At 42.1% G+C, this 17,440-nt stretch overlaps 2 protein-coding genes across 3 annotated transcripts in view; one reads left to right on the top strand and one right to left on the bottom strand.

Moving 5' to 3' along the window:
- Window positions 1–8,313, top strand: part of PDS5A (PDS5 cohesin associated factor A) — a 140,557-nt gene extending 132,244 nt beyond the window's left edge. For both annotated transcript variants that reach the window (XM_082728863.1, XM_082728864.1), the window contains exon 33: window positions 5,625–8,313. In XM_082728863.1, coding sequence (XP_082584989.1) covers window positions 5,625–5,628 — 4 coding nt within the window. In that variant the 3' untranslated portion in view covers window positions 5,629–8,313. The remainder of the gene's footprint in view (window positions 1–5,624) is intronic.
- Window positions 1–17,440, bottom strand: part of LIAS (lipoic acid synthetase) — a 475,402-nt gene that overhangs the window by 151,830 nt on the left and 306,132 nt on the right. The window lies entirely within an intron of this gene.

Below are 17,440 nucleotides of genomic sequence, written 5' to 3' on the forward strand. Positions count from 1 at the left end.
GTCGTGATCTCAGGGTCCTGGGATCAAGCCCCACGTCCATCTCTCTGCTCGGCGGGGAGCCTGCTTACTCCTCTCTCTCTGCCTGCTTGTGATCTCTCTCTGTCGGATAAATAAATAAAATCTAAAAAAAAAAAAAATGGTTAAAGTGGTAAATGTTTAAGTCATAAATTTTACTACAACAAAAAAATTGCTACATAAGAAAAATGATCTCTAACACTTATATAGTACTGATTATGAGCCAAGCTCAATTCTGAGGTCTTTGTTAATCTATTAAATCCTTAAAACACCTCTTTGTGGTAAGTTCTACCATTATTCCCAGGTCACAAAGAGCAGGAAACCCAGGTATAGGGACCCCACATAGCTTTTGGTCTCTGCTTATATAAATAGTGGAACCAGGATTAAACCCTCCAGAGTTTGTAACTGCCATGCTAAATTGTATTTTAAATAAAATTAAGTCTTGATTTTTAAGGCACTATACATGCAAACAAAACTGGTGTAACAGAATGCTTTGAAAATACTTCTAGCGGCACCTGGGTGGCTCAGTCTGTTAAGTATCTGCCTTCAGCTCAGGACATGATCCCAGGGTTCTGGGATCAAGACCTGCATGGGGCTCCCTGCTCGTCGGGAAGCCTGCTTCTCCCTCTCCCTCTTCCCAGGCTTGTGTTTCCTCTCTCTCGCTGTCTCTCTGTCAAATAAATAAAATATGGGGGGGAAAAAAAGAAAGGAAAATACTTCTATACTTTATTTTCTTGTGTACCTTAAATAGCTAATGTAGTTCATAAGTGTAATAGTTTCCATAATGGAGTCCATTTGCATTGTTAATTTTTATAACTCTTATGAAAAAAGCTAGTTTAGTTATTTTTAAGTTTATTTAAGTAATGTCTGTACCCATTGTGGGGCTCGAACTTAAGACCTTGCGATCAACAGTCGCATGCTCTTCCAGCTGAGCCAACCAGGAGCCCCTAAAGCTATTTTATTTAAAATAAGCACAGGTTAAACCAAACAGACCAACTATCATCATCTTTTTAACCTCTTTCGGAGTTCATGCAAACAAAAGCCCCTGCTTGTTAGCATCAGGGAGGAATAAACCAAGCAGTAGATCAGAGCTTCTTGGAAGCGGCACACTTAAAGAAAAGGAAGCACCCCACGCTAAGAACATTATGGGTAGAATAATGTGCAGAATATATTTGGGGTGGAGCTTGGCATATTTATTAATAAAATAATAGTAATAATAGGGAAAGATTGTTAAACATCTGCTTGCCTTGCCAACAGTCAGTATGAAGCAGGTACAAGCCTAGGTTAAAGGTAAGGAGACCTGAACAGACTATCTGTGGGCACCTGGCCGGTGCCACACAGAGCATGACTTGGGACCCAGGAGCATCCCTTAGTAAGCACCCCAGTGTGCTGGTCCCCGCTCATAGTTTGTCGTATTTTGAAACGTTTTTAAAATAACTGAACATTCCTAACTCTGTTTTTCCTCTTAAGATACTGTGTAATGATGTAAAAGATAACGTATAGTTACCACCAAAAGACGGAGTAGGCACACCAAGTCAAAAGTTCCTTATTTGTGATTCAGCTGGTATTTTAACCATCTCAGCTTAAGGAGAAATGTTAAATGGTCAAAATCCTGAAGGTACTGGCTTCATTTTTATTTCATGGTGGGACTGTAGCTTCCACCTTCCTACAAGATTAAACCTACTTCTCACTGGGGCATCTGGCTGGCTCAGTAGGGCGTGCCACTCTTGATCTCGGGGTCGTGAGTTCGAGCCCCATGTTGGGCATAGACTTTATTTAAAAATTAATAAATAAAAGTAAACATACTTCTCATTAACTACAAGTATTACTTGCGATTGATTGGACATCACACCTGTATTTGCCTGAGACTGGTGTGGATCACGTACAGACTAAAGCCCATGATTACAGTTCCCTGCATAGAGCTAATCCAGCGCCTCCAGTCGGCCTGTCAGGTCGGCATTAAAATTTCAGCCAGCTCGTTACTAGGGAAAGATAGACGGTTGCGGAGCTTGAGAGCCATCGCACACTAAATCTGTGAGTGCAGGATCACCCCAGGGTGATCACTTGCTTATTGCCCTGGAGACTCAAAGCCTCCCTGGTGGAGTGAGATCTGAACGGCTGCCCTGAAGCCGTTCGCCCCGGGCTTGAAGCGAGTCTTGAGGGCGAGCCTGTGGTACGGGGGGCACGTGCCCTAGTGCCTCCCTGTGGCCCCACGCTCGAACTTCAGATGCCCCTTCAGTCTTCCTGAACCCTGCATTATTCTTCAGACCTTTCACTGGGTTGATTTGTTACTTGCCAGATGGTCCGTTCCACTCTGGTCACAGGTTTCCACAGTAACCTCCAAAAAGACCCCCTCCCCTTGACAGTACCCAGTCCGCTGTACTCCGCGTCTTCGCGGGCGCTCTGCGGGTGCGGCGTCCTCACGGCACCGCCCCTCGCAATCTCGCTCCGTCTTCTAGCTTGATACATGTAGTACAATGGTGTGATTTTATTAATAATGAAAACCATTTTAGGGACCCCAGGATGTGCCAGCCACAGTCTAGATACTTCTGTACGCCACCCTGTTCAATCCTGCAGCACTCTTCGGTAGGACTCTTGATAAATGGTAGCCTCTAGAGCTGTTCTAATACCACGCCAGCACTTGTAAGTGTAGCACGCGCTGACCCTCTAGAATTCCTCTTACTCGGTCCTCTTCCTGAGAATATTAGGTCAATAATAATTACTTATAGTATGATTCCTACTTGTATAAATTATTTATTAATTCAGGGGTGGATACTTTATCCAAAACATGGATAGTATATACAGAAATTTACTGGCCTAGATTTTGCTTCTTTAATCTGGGAGTTGATGCTGAGCATTTTACTTGTAAACTTAACTATAGAATTTTTAGATACCCTTGGAATTTTGCAGCAAATATATTATTCCCTCAGCTGTTGAATATGTGTGCTTGCGTATACATGTGCACGTTCTGGTAAATGTGCCTGTCTGTATTTGGGGCTATATTTGGAATTGTTCCTTGAGAAAATCCCTGGAATTTATCCTGTACATTCATAATAATTAGCCATTTGTTTAATTGTGGTCAGGAAACAGTATCTGACAACTGGACAATTAATGTTGTTTTTCTGAGTTTTGGGTGAAGGGTAGATCAGCGTTTCAGTTACTAAGTTTACTTGTTTTTTCTTTGTTTTTGAGCTGTTATCCAGACAGCAAACAGTCCAAATATTTTGCGCTGAAAATGTATTTTTATAGGTCTGTTGATTCTTCAGTATGCTTTGCTTACACTTAAGGCTAAATTATTTTTTTTAAAGATTTTATTTATTTGACAGGGAGAGAGGGAACACAAGCGGCAGGGGTGGGGGGGTGAGGGGAGAGGGAGAAGGCGGCTTCCCCTTGAGCAGGGAGCCTGACTCGGGGCTGGATCCCAGAACCCTGGGGCCATGACCAGAGCCAAACACAGATGCCTAGTGGCTGAGCCACCCAGGCACCCCAGGGCTAAATTCTTCCACAAGGAAGAGACTATCAGGAGATACTAGTGGAGAAACAGTCCTTAAATTTGGGACTTCCGAAGAAACTAAATATAAAGAAATTATCTATAGGAAAATAGACTAGTTTTCCCTGCTTTGGGATGAGTATGTTTTGCTTAGCATGCTTAGTGGAGAAGTGTTCAAGAATCTTGGATTTTTTTTTTTTTTTTTTAAAGCAAAGAATTTCCTACTTCCTCTGCTCATTTGTGTATTAAGAAAGTTTCCTGTCATTACCTGGGTTCGTATCTTAAAAACATAGTAACCCCTAAGTATGTATACTCATGAGTTACACAACCACTTAGATATGAATACTTTTGCAGTAATAGGTGAATTTTTATCAAAATAATAAGACATTTCTTAGAAGCCAGGTGCTTGGATATGATGACAGTTCACTTTGGGACATAGTATCAAGTGCATGGAATTCTTCCAGGGATCTGGATCATGTAAGTCTGTGAGAGCACCCAGGAAGATACTGAGAACTCAGAGCTGGTAAAGGGAAGCTTCCTGAAGGTGCAGCGGGCAGCTTCTGGAAGATTTTTTGATAGAACATTAAATCTGTTTTATATATTATAACAAATTAAGTCTTTTTTTTTTTTAAGATTTTATTTATTTATTTGACAGAGAGAAATCACAAGTAGACGGAGAGGCAGGCAGAGAGAGAGCGAGGGAAGCAGGCTCCCTGCTGAGCAGAGAGCCCGATGCGGGACTCGATCTCAGCACCCTGAGATCATGACCTGAGCTGAAGGCAGCAGCTTAACCCACTGAGCCACCCAGGCACCCCAAATTAAGTCTTCTTAAGAATCTTAATCACTTGGGTTGTTTTTTAAACACTGACATCTTAGTAATATGATTCCATAAGATTCCATATGTAGTGGAATACAAGTAAACAACTTTCTTACCTTTCTGCCAAGTTTGGAATTGTTGCAAAGGAGACCCAGTTTTAATACTGATATGGCTGAGGAAAGATGGAGAAATGACAGGCCAGGTAGCTAACAATGGCTTGCCTCTACATTGAACAACCACAGGCAAACCTAGGAGAGTACAAGCCCAGCACGCTTAGTTTCTCCCACCCCTCGCCTCTCAACTATTAGATGGGTTCTTTCTCCTCCCAAAGAGAAGAGAGACCATATCCCCCCATGCTCATACTTCGAGAAATTAGACTCTCTCTCCTTACTGGGGAAATGGGACCAGTGGGGGTTTGATGCCTCTAAATTTTCCTCCTTGTTTTTTTATTTGGTTGGTTGGTTGGTTTTGTTCTTGGTATACTGAAATGCATGTGTTTGGGGAGCCCCTGGGTGGCTTGGTTGGTTGAGTGTCTGACTTCGGCTCAGGTCATGATCTCATGGCTCTGGAATCCAGCCCCACATCAGGCTCCGTGCTCCGTGGGGAGTCTGCTTCTCCCTCTGCACCTGCTCCTCCCTCTGCTCAGGCGCTCTCTCAAATACATAAAATCTTTTTAAAAAATAAATAAGATGGATGTGTTTACCCAGTTCGGAAATCAGAACTTCTTTTGCTGCTTATAAATATTGCCCACTAGGGCGCCTGGGTGGCTCAGTTGGTTAGGCAATTGCCTTCAGTCACATCATGATCCTGGAGTCCCAGGTTCGAGTCCTGAATCAGGCTCCCAGTTCCACAGGGAGTCTGCTTCTCCCTTTGACCTTCTGTCCTCTCATGCTCTCTCTCATTGTTTCACTCTCAAATAAATAAATAAAATCTAAAAATTTAAAAAAAAATGTTTAAAAAAGTTGCCCGGTAACTTTTTTTCTGTAATACAATTTTGAAATAATACTAATGACAAATTACAGTTATTTCAAATAAATAGCTTTTATTGTTTTTTTTTTTGTAAGCAAATCTGCCATTGGGTAGCAGCACCTAATGGCTGAAAATAAAAACTTCTCTCTTCATTGGTATTTTGTGTTTATATAGTTTAGAGAAGGATTCCTTAAAACAAGGTCTCAGATGAAAAATGGGAAAATAATTTTGAGATTTTTAGATAATAACTATAGAAATGAAGTAATTCTGGTTTGGTGTGTTTTCCTGTTTATGTCTTTTCTAACTTTGCTTTCTTCTACTCCCTTCCCCAAGGTAAAAAGAAAACTCATTTGCAAAGGGAGAAAATGAAAGCCAAACAGAAGCAGGCTCCAGCTTCTGCAAAAACTTGGATTCAAAATGTCCCTAAACAGAAGATGAAGTTAACTTCAGAACACACTTTCTGCCTTGAAAACTGAAAGAAGCTATTACTTCCTTTTCACATGACCACAAGTCCTTTGATGGAAATGTACAGCAGAAACTCTTGAGAGAGAGGCTAAAGCAACTCTATTCTTCCCTTCCCCTAGACTTTTCTTAGGAAAAGTCAATAATTAAGCAAATTGCTTAACACTTGGTTCCAGTTCCTGCATATCTGGAGTTTAAAGGCATAATCCACCATTGATTTCCATGCTGCAGTTTTTATTTTAAAGAAAGTAACAGGATGTCCTTACACTGACACTGAAAAGTCATCAATTTTAGAGCCAGGAATTCCCATGTTACACAGAAAACAAACAAACAAACAAAAAAAAAAAAATAGAAGTCTACTGAATTAATTTTTTAGAAGAAAAGAGATCAGATTAAATATTTCTTTGTTTTTCCTTTTGGAAACTTTTATGTATAATTCTTTCTGCCTGCCTACTTTTCTGCAAAAATGAGATGTACAGATTTCAGTTCCCTGCTATGAAAAGTGATGTGGTGGCAATTTTATAAATGTTGCTTTCTGATTTTTATCAGAGTGAGAAAATAATTAAAATTATTATTGATTTCATATCACTTCATATTTTGATTTCCCCTCCATTTTAGTTTAATATAATTTGCAATAAATGTACATATTGTTGTTTGTTTCATAAAGCATATCACTTTAAAATGGTTTTTACTCCTGTGATTATGTTGGAATATTTGGAATTTTAAAGGAGTAAAGACTGCCCAGCATTTGGTTTTATAATGTTTGTCACCAGATTTTTATTATTGATGTAAAGAAAAAGTCAATTTTTTTAAATAGTTGGACTTTGGCAGCTTTGTAAGGAAAGTTGGAGGTGTTTAGGGTGGCTATCAAGCTTCAGCATTGTGCTGATGGGAAATAAGTATTTTGCTTTTGTCTGCCGGTCTGGGCTCAGTTTTTATGTTTATTTTAGAAGACAACTGTTGCATCAATATATTGTTTCTTGGCATTGTTCAGCATAGGTAATGTGTGCACTTTTTGTGTACACATACTCATATTTAAGTTTTTTGCATAAAATAAATGCTTCTAGATGTCATATGGTAGTCTTTTTTAATCTCTTTACCATATTATGTTTTCTTGTGAGTTTCTTTTTATGTAAAGGGCTAAAGTCATGAATAACATGATTACAGTCAACTCTCCATTATCTATATAAAATAGTGACTATGCCTCGGGTTTCAGGTTTTGCAGTCATAATTTAAATCACAAACTTAATGAAACCAAGTATATTGCAAGAGCTAATCAGGAGGAACTTGAACTTTGTCCTTTTTCATGCTCAGAGTTGGAGCTGCCCCCCATTCTGTACTTGAGGCTCTTTCCCAAGCCCTCACTGAATGTGCTCACTCGGTTCCTTGCACATTCCTAGTGAGGGTCAGAAGACATAAATGACACTTGCATTAGAACTTGGTCTTAGGAGGCTGTAGTCTACAAGGGATGTAAAACAGCAAACATGAGCTATGTCAGAAAATAATTACTATGTTAAATGTGAAATTTGCTAGCAGGAAATGTCACTTATCTCATAGATAATCAAGAGTTGGCTGTATATTGACTCAGTGAAAGATGGGTAATTCTTTCAAATATGCATGTACACACATTGAGGTATCAGATGACGGTTAGGGAACAGTGGATACAAGTGACAAATACCTTTGAAAAGGGCAAGAAAAGCCCTCACTCTTCTTGTTGCCTCTTCATAACCCTTTAGAAGGAAAGTATAAAATATTGCCTCCAACATGCTGAAAAAGAATATCTATGCATAAGCATCAGAGAAGTCCCTCAAGCAAACAGTGGACATGTATATTTAGAAAGATTTTAAAGTGCTCTTAGCATCAGACATCTTGATTCTTAAGGCCACTCATCTGTCACCAATAAGCACACTGGTAGGGACCTTTTCAACTCCTTTTGATTACTCAAAGAGTCACAGCTGACTAGATTACCTAGTGTTAAGTCATATTTATAACATAATGTAGCAGAACCATTTGCATCTGTTTGTGGCTGCTTCGATTTTTTTGCAGGAGAGGAGTTTAGCTAAAAGGATTTGGTCCACAGGTGTATGTAAATGGCCCCCCTGGTTCATTAATCCGAGGCAAACGTCTGGCACTAAGGGAAGGGAGAGTAGGAAGATGAAAAGATTGAGATGATGGGGCGGGACTTAAGGGACATTTGTCAGTTTTCCTTTGAAAAAAGGAAAAAAATCCCTTAGGAATTTGATATTCACATCTCAGAGAAATACAACACAAAGTGCAGACTTATATTTGAGAATTAATGTTAACCCTTTGTGTCTAGTTTGAAGCTTCTTGTATTTGTCTAAAACTACAAGCCAGAATTTTGTATCTCCTTTGATAAAAAGTGTGTATAATGTAAAGTAGTTTTGCATATTCTTGTGCTGCACATGGGCTGAATTTTTAAAAATTTTTTTAAAAACTTGAAGCAGAACCTTGTAATTTGTGTAAATGATGAGTGTAAAATCCTACCATAAAATGCTAAAAATATGCATTGTTTCAAATAAAACCAAGAAATGCAGCATTATATAGTAGTGTGGAACCCTGAATATTCATGTATCCCCTGGTATGTCACAAGCTGATAAAATATCTCCATATCCTTACAAGAAATCCAATGTAATCATAAATTGAAAAAAATCAAGCCTTCAGACTTACTGGTTACGTACTATGATCTGACCTACAGTGACAGGGAGAACATAATAGATGATAAATTCTGATAGACCTTTGCAAAACTTTAGAAGTTGTTTTTTTACCCAAGAATTTAAAAGTGGCCTTTCATTTATACCGATGCATCTATTTATTGCAAATTTTGGACATGCACATTAAGTTTAAAAACTGATGGAGAGCAAGCAAATTGCATGTATCTGGAATAAGAAATGCACAGAATGAGAAATAAAGCTAGCTATCCTGCCTGGTTCTGTATTTTACCCTCAATGGGATTATCATTCTGCACCTTGGTATTTGTATTGTCAAGACTTTACGGCCTCCACTATTCACATGGATAAACTGTTCATACAAACCACTGGAGAACAGCCAAGTTTCAGTCTGACAAGCTTTGCAGCCTGACTCAGTAGTAGTGATGGCGCTGCTCACAAAAAGTCGGTGTTGGCCATAAGCCAGTAACAGTGTAGAACGATGGAAACGAATGTGCGTAACCGCACACCTCCTCAGCCTGTAAATCAGAGCTCCAAGTTTTCACTTGCGTAAGAGTAATAAACCTTCTTAACTGCATCTTGTGTCTTCTTTGAAAGGCCAAGTGGGACGCCTGGGTGGCTCAGGCAAACATCTGACTTCAGCTCAGGTCATGATTTTGAGGTCCTGGGATTGAGCCCCACATCGGGTTCCCTGCTCAGCGGGGCCCTGCTTCTCCCTCTCCTGCTGCCCTGCTTGTGCACACTCGTTCTTTCCCTCTCCCTCAAATAAAGAGATGAAAGGCCAGCAGGAACATGTGGGTCCTGTTTCTAAGGAATCTGGGCCAGGATGGTGGTCAGGATTTCAGTTCAGGGGTATTTCTCAAATAACAATCATCGATACTGACCGCCAACTAAAGCAGTCCTTGCCCCTCGTTCTCCGGTTACTCCTATTCTCCAGCAGAGACCATGCATTCTCAATAAAATCCATTCCTTTTAAGAAAGAGCCCTGTATCAGATTCGGCAAGAAGCCTGGAAAGCAGTCCGTTGGGGGTCATTTATACATGGAAGGAGGAAGGTCCGAGTCTTCAGAAGCCAGCAAAAACTGAAGGGTAAAGGGTAGTGATTTTCCTCAGGACAGGTATTTGGTTATTTCATCTGTACAGACTAGACACAATGCCAGAGGCTTTCATCGAGAACACTGGTGTGGGGCCTTAGGAGCGCTAGCAATATAAAGCAAATGGCACACAGGCAGGTGTGACTGTTTCAGGTGATACATTGTCTGGACTTCAGAGCCTTGACAGATGCTGTAGAAACAAAACGTACCTTTTCTATATAGAGAAATGCAACTCTGAGAACTGTTAGAGGAGATGTAGGCTCTGAATAAAGGATTGGGCTGAGCAAGCCTCTGCCTCACAAGGAGCTGGATCTGATGCAGGAGGCGGCTGTCCAGGTTGAGGACTCCCATGGCAGAGGTGACTGTCAGGAGGGGCGAACTGCCGCAGGGGAAGGGCCAGGAAGAAGCCTGCTGGTTGAACCATGCGAACACCGGGCACTTGCCGCGCGTGAAGCGTTCATCCCCCTGTAAACTGCAAGACCTGGTCCCAGCCCCCAAACCTTGCTCACCTGCTGTCCTGAGTGCACTCCCCTCCCAAGCACAAATTGGGGTGTCCTGACTATCCTGTGGCTTCTTTGGACAAACTCTGTAACCGTAGAGCCTTGCTATGCTTCTCCAAAGAGTAAATTCTGGTGGGGACGCAAGCAGTGTCCCCTTGAAGCACCTCTCTTGGTTTTGTTCTCAGCGTTTTTAAGAGACTCACCCTGTTGGCCATACACACGCAGCCCAAAAAAAGTGCCTGAGACCATTTTCCTCTAAAAGGTTTGGCAGTTTAGCCGTCTGGTTTCACCTGGCTTACAATGGAGTCTACCCATCAAGAAACGGGCCAGCTTTAGAACACGAGAGGAACTGCCCCTTTGTAACCAGGCAGAAGGCTGGTGGTGCCCTTAAAGCCACCCGACCTGTAACCATTTTTACGGAGGTTCTTTTAACAGGCCCAGCTTGGTCTGCCCGTGGAATCTCAAGAGTTATGAACAAAAGGGCCTGACTCTTTTAGAAGCCAGAGCTCACTGGGATCAAACCTAGACAGCCCCCGGTACTCTTCTCTCTCTCCATGCACACACACTCAACCAGAATCTTCTACTGATCACAAGCCACCCACCATGCCATGAGAGTCAATCAGGTCCTAGCCTCCAAAGCTGATTCAGAGGAAAGCTTTCACAAATATTTATAAACCAAATATTACATCATCTCCAGTCTCCTACTGATTCCACCTTTTTGTGACAACAGCAACATAAATAGCAGCAAAGTGTTTGCTGTCCAAACACCTGATCTCCCCTGAGGAATTTCTATCTGACTGGTAATTCTGGCATTGTGTTTTGAGGGTGAGAACTACCTAAATATTACAATTCCTATGAAAGGATGAAGGAATTATGAATTTTCTATAATAATTAGAGACAAGAAGAAAGCCGTTGTACAAACATGAGCTTTGTTGCCATTTGACTTTGGGGAGAATAAGGTTCTGAAGGTGGGAAGGAAAAGATTAGAAAGATTTCTGCCTGGGACTCCTGGGTGGCTCAGTTGGTTAAGCAGCTGCCTTCGGCTCACGTCATGATCCCAGCGTCCTGGGATCGAGTCCCACATCGGGCTCTTTGCTCCGCAGGGAGCCTGCTTCTCCCTCTGACTCTGCCTTCCACTCTGTCTGCCTGTGCTCGCTCTCGCTCGCTCTCTCTCTCTGACAAATAAATAAATAAAATCTTTAAAAAAAAAAAAAAGAAAGAAAGAAAGATTTCTGCCTGAGTTCATGTCCATTTTAATATCCCTGCTTGTGATCAATATTTTTCAACAATAATAGTTGAGCAGAGAGGGCGCCTGGGTGGCTCAGTGGGTTGGGGCCTCTGCCTTCGGCTCAGGCCATTATCCCAGGGTCATGAGATCAAGCCCCACCTTGGGCTCCCTGCTCAGGCAGGGAGCCTCTTCCCAGCAGGGAGCCTCATCCCCCTCTCTCTCTTCCAACCTCTCTGCCTACTTGTGATCTCTGTGAAATAATAATAAACTCTTTAAAATGTTATTGGATAGTCTTGCCCTTAAAATTAAAAAAAAAAAAAAATGTTGAGCAAAGCAGCTCAGAAAGGGCTGCATTGCAATTGGAATCTCTGCCCCTAAGAAAGCTGAATCATTGAGAGTACAGACTGGTGAAATGCAAAGACGTTTGCTCTGTGAATTCAGGCAGGGACTCTGGAAGGCATGGTGAGTACCTCACAGAAGCAATGAGATGACAACAAGGTGGTGGTGTGTATATACAGTGGAATACTAAGCAATAAAAAGGAAGGAAATACCAGTCATGCTACAACATAGATAAATCCCAGAAACATTATGCTAAGTGAAAAAAGCCAGGGCACCTGAGTGGCTCAGTCACTAAGCATCTGCCTTCAGCTCAGGTCATGATCTCACAGTCCTGGGATTGAGCCCGGGATTGGTCTCCCTGCTCAGCGGGAAGTCTGCTTCTCCCTCTCCCACTGCTTGTGTTCCCTCTCTCGCTGTGTCTCTCTCTGTCAAATAAATAAATAAATAAAATCTTAAAAAAAAAAAAAAGAAAGAAAGAAAAAGAAAAATGCCAGACACAAAAAACTACATATCATATGCTTCCATGTATATGAAATATCCAGAGAAGCCAAATCTATAGAGATATAGACTAGTGGTTGGCTAGGGCTAAGAGCAGGGATGAACTGTAAATGGGCTCAAGGGATCTTACTAGAGTGATGGAAATGTTCTAAAACTGGATTGTAGTGATTGTCACACAACTCAATAAATTTACTAAAAAATACCAAATTAGGAGGCACCTGGGTGGCTCAGTAGGTTAAGGCCTCTGCCTTCAGTTCAGGTCATGATCCCAGGGTCATGGGATTGAGCCCCACCCTCAGGCTCACTGCTCAGGCGGGGAGCCTGCTTCCCCCTCTATCTCTGCCTGCCTCTCTGCCTACTTGTGATCTCTGTCTGTCAAATAACTAAGTAAAAATCTTTTTAAAAAAATACAGAATTATATTTTATGTTAAGTTATACCTCAATAAAGTTTAAGATAAATGAGACATGGGGCACCTGGCTGGCTCAGTCAGTACAGCCTGTAACTCTTGATCTCCGGGTCTTAAGTCCAAGCCCCACGTTGGGAGTAGACATTACTTAAAAGAAAAAAAAAAAAAAAAATAGGGCGCCTGGGTGGCTCAGGAGGTTGAGCCTCTGCCTTCGGCTTGGATCATGATCTCAGGATCTTGGGATTGAGTTCCGTGTAGGGCTCTCTGCTCCGCAGGGAGCCTGCTTCTTCCTCTCTCTCTCTGCCTGCCTCTCTGCCTACTTGTGATCTCTGTCTGTAAAATAAATAAATATTTTTTTAAAAAAAGAAAAAAATAGACAAATGAGATATCTTGAAAAATCTTTACACAAAACAATGCAGCATCCACTTAAGCACCAGACTGTCAAAACGCACATCATGTCAAAAACACCATTATTAACAATAGCTGAATTTGCAGGCAAAGCACCCTTCTCATCAGTGAGTTCCACTCCTCACAGGGTTAGTTGCTGGAGTCAATCTGATTCTCAGCTAGGCAGGTCTGGAAACCATTTTCTCCACCATGGTCATGGCCACAATTGACTTTACTAACCAAAGATACAAAAAAGCATGTATAAACAAAAGGCCAACATATTCACAATGACTGATTAGTTCCTTCTCTTAGGAGTTCCTGTCCTTACAAGATATCGGAAAACTCACTTGTGCACTCTCTCTCCAGCTATACACGTGGAGGAAAGGCCATGTAAGGACAGAGTGAGATGGCCAGTTGCAATCTGGGAAGAGAAGCCCCGCCAGAAAATGGATCCCCTGGTAGAAAACAAGCTGAGGGATGGGGCTTCCTTGGTGATCCTGACCTCTCCCAGCAGTAGGAGCCTCTAATGATCTGGTTCCAGAGTAGTTTCTCCTCCTCTCCCGTGGGACAGGGATCTTTTTCTTTCCCCAACCTTATCGGATCTTCACCTATACTCTGGGGTAAAAAGCTGTTTTCCTTTCCCAGCAGCTATGAGCTTTGTTACATGGAGAAGAAGAGTCTCTGACAGAGCAGCAGGTGCGCACCTCCCCAGGCCTGCTCTACCAAGAGAGGCTGTCTCCGGTCTCCACCTGTGCCCAGCAGTCCCCGTGAGTGTGGACAAATAACCACATGAAAGCACCTGTGAATAGATGAAAACTCCCCTTGTGTCTGAGGCACCTTTGCGTAGATTTCAGGCCATCTGGTAACTTCAATTCTCTGACGGGTTCAAGAAAATGACCTGTGGATTAGTAGTAAGCACCCTCTTCACAGCTTCCTTCACTTTCTAGGCAGAATTCCTAGATCCAAAATAATTAAAGAAACTACCTTAGTTATATCAGTTTCGTCATTCTTTATGACAACTTGGGAGTTCTGTGTTTGAATTGTTCTCTGTTGGAATTGCTAGAAACAATCCTGAAAAGTAAGAATACTAACAATATTGCAATATCTGGACTATACCGTGACACGGGACTTATATGAAATTCTGACATACATAAACTTAAGCTTACGACTTTTCCTATAATTTCTTGATCTCTTGATTCATGCAATACTTTTCAAAGTTAAAATAGAGTTCTTTGCTTAACTATGAGTGAGGACAGAGGACAAATCTGGGTAGAGTCTTTTTTGAATGTTATATAAAGATTCTGACAATACCATTAATAAATTTGAAGAACTTAAGGCTCAAAAAACCTCAGAGAAGAAGGCAAAGTAGGAGGATCCTAAGCTCACCTCATCCCACAGATACACCTAGATAACACCCACATGAGTATAAATAACCCAGAAAATGACCTGAAGACTGGCAGAACACAATCTACACAGCTAAATGTAGATAAGAGGCCACATCAAAGAGAGCAGGGAGAGTTAAGACCGAGTCAGGAGCCACAGGTCTGTCTGTGAGAGGGAAGGACTCCACGAACATGAAGAGTGAAGAGAAACAGACCCGCCCACATCAGGCATGCAGTACCCAAGAAACCCACACCTGGAAGACAAATCCCTGTAACATTTAGCTTTGAAAACCAGAGGGGCCTAACTTCGAGGTATTACAATCAGTGCAGCTTGACACCTGGAACTTTCTATCACTGGGTTCAGCTCTGGGAGAGACAGGAGAGTGAAAGAAAACTGAGTCTTCACCCTTAAAGAGACACCACAACAAACAACCCCACTGAGATACAGCAAAGCAGCAGCAGTTTGAGAAATGCCTGAGGTATACGGGAACATTTATTTACCTGTCTCATAGCAAGTGCTGGAGACAGGGACCTTTGGGAGATTTCTCCAAGAACAACATAGCTGGCAGGTACCATTTCCTTCTCACACACACCCCGCTTAGACACATGGACACCATAGGAATCAGCACAGCATGAACGCTCTCCAACTAGCTTGTTAACAGCACATCCCACCCCATGCTCTCCTGAGGTTGTGTCCCCTCCATCCCAGCCTATATAGCGTTCCCAGGCAGCTGCAAGACCCTTCCTGTAGCAACAGACTGATGAGGACGTTGCTGGCACCATCTGCCCCACGCCCACATTCTCCTGCCAATCTGCCCCCCAACATGCTCTTGGCAGTTATCCATCCAAAGTGGTGCCACAAGCCTGGCAATGTGCAAGCAGCCCCAACAGGGACCAGGACCACTCCAAAGTGACTCCCTCCCCAGGGAGAGGGGCAGATAATCACCCATACAAGTCAGACTGTGGCCACAGCAGGGGGCTGGGAGCAAACACCTGTTCTGACTGCAAACCCCACCCACCAACAAAAGCTTTTCAAGGACCAATACAGGAAGAGTGCCCCGCAGTTTGGTGCTACTGCAGCTCTGGAAACTGCCTGATCTCATTCAACTCAAGTTACTAACAACAGAGGGACCAAACCCTGCTCACAATAAGCAAAGACAGCCATTGCAGACAATCTGACTGAGGCAAATGCAGTGCAGCCACACTAGCGATATACATCTGACACACGCAGGAGAAACTCTTGAAGCAGCAGAGATAATGCACTATAGGGCATGAGAGGATCTCTCTCTCTTCATAAGGCCACTACTTTCAAGAGCAGGAGATCTATCTGACTTTCCTAACACAGAGAAACAAAGAGCTAGACAAAATGAGGAAAGAGAGGATTATGTTCCAAATGAAAGAACAGGCAAAATCACCATGAGAGCTAAAAGAAATGGAGATAAGTAATATGCCTAGCAGGTAATTTAAAGAAATGTTCATAAAGATACTCACTGTACTAGGGGGGAAAAAAAAGTGGAAGGCCTCAATGACATCATCAACAAAGAGAAAACATTTTTTAAAAATCAGATATGAAAAACTCAATAACTAAAATTTAAAATACACTAGAGGGCACCAGTCTGGCTCAGTTGGTAGAGCATATGACTCTTGATCTCAGGGTCGTGAGTTTGAGGCTCACCTTGGGTGCAGAAATTACTTTAAAAAAAAAGAAAGAAAGATAAGAAAAATGTGGGGAAAAAAGGAGGAGGGGTTCCCTGGGTGGCTCAGTTGGTTAAGCATCTGCCTTCGGCTCAGGTCATGATCCCAGGGTCCTAGGTTCGAGTCCCACATGGGGCTCTCTGCTCAATAGGGAGTCTGCTTCTCCCTCTCCCACTCCCCACCACTCATGCTTGTGAGCATGCTTTCTCTCTTTCTGAAATTAAAAAAAAAAAAAAAATCATCAAAAATACACCAGAGAGGGGCGCCTGGGTGGCTCAGTGGGTTAAAGCCTCTGCCTTTGGCTCAGGTCATGATCCCACGGTCCTGGGATCGAACCCCGCATCAGGCTCTCTGCTCAGCAGGGAGCCTGCTTCCCTTCCTCTCTCTGCCTGCCTCTCTGCCTACCTGTGATCTCTGTCAAATAAATAAATAAAATCTTAAAAAAAAAAAAAAATACACCAGAGAGGATAAATAGACTACAGGAAGAAGAAGAACAGATCAGCAACCAGGAGGACAGAATAAAATAATTGAGTTAAACAGGAGAGAGAAAATAATACTAAAAAATGAAAATGTACTAAAGAAACTCAGCGGGCGCCTGGGTGGCTCAGTGGGTTAAGCCGCTGCCTTTGGCTCAGGTCATGATCTCAGGGTTCTGGGATCGAGTCCCGCATCAGGCTCTCTGCTCAGCAGGGAGCCTGCTTCCTCCTCTCTCTCTCTCTGCCTGTCTCTCCATCTACTTGTGATTTCTCTCTGTCAAATAAATAAATAAAATCTTTAAAAAAAAAAAAAAGAAACTCAGCAACACCATCAAGCATATAACATGCAAATTATAGGGATCCCAGAAGGAGGGAAAGAAAAGGTGTGCAGAAAATTTACTTGAAGAAATAACCAATAGCTGAAAACTTCCCAAATGAAGGAAACAGAAATATGGATCCAGAAGGCACAGAAAGCCCCCAACAAAATCAACCCAAGGAGGTCCACACCAAGATACATAGAAACCAAAATGACAAAAAGCAGTGATAGAGAATTTTAAAAGCAGCAAGAAAACAAAACAGATACATACAAGGGAAAACTTCCCTTGTACAAGGCTATCAGCTGATTTTTCAGCATAAACTTTTCAGGCCAGAGAGTAGTGGCATGATATATTCGAGGTGCCAAAAGAATAAACCTGCAACCAAGAATACTCAATCCAGCAAAGGTATCATTCAGAATAAAAGGAAATATAAAGAGTTTCCCAGACAGAGTGCCTGGCTGGCTAAATTGGTAGTATGTGACTCTTGATCTCAGGGTCGAAGTGCAAGCCCTATGTTGGGTATGGAGATTAAGTAAAAATTAAAAAAATAAAAAGAAAAGAAAAAGAAAGAAAGAAAGACCTTTAAAAAAAGAGTTCCACACAATCAAAAATTAAAGGCATTCATCACCACTAAACCAGCCATACAAGAAATGTTAAAGGAGACTCTTTGAGTGGAAA

This window comes from Mustela nivalis, assembly GCF_964662115.1.
Source record: "Mustela nivalis genome assembly, chromosome: 4".
NCBI lineage: Eukaryota > Metazoa > Chordata > Mammalia > Carnivora > Mustelidae > Mustela > Mustela nivalis.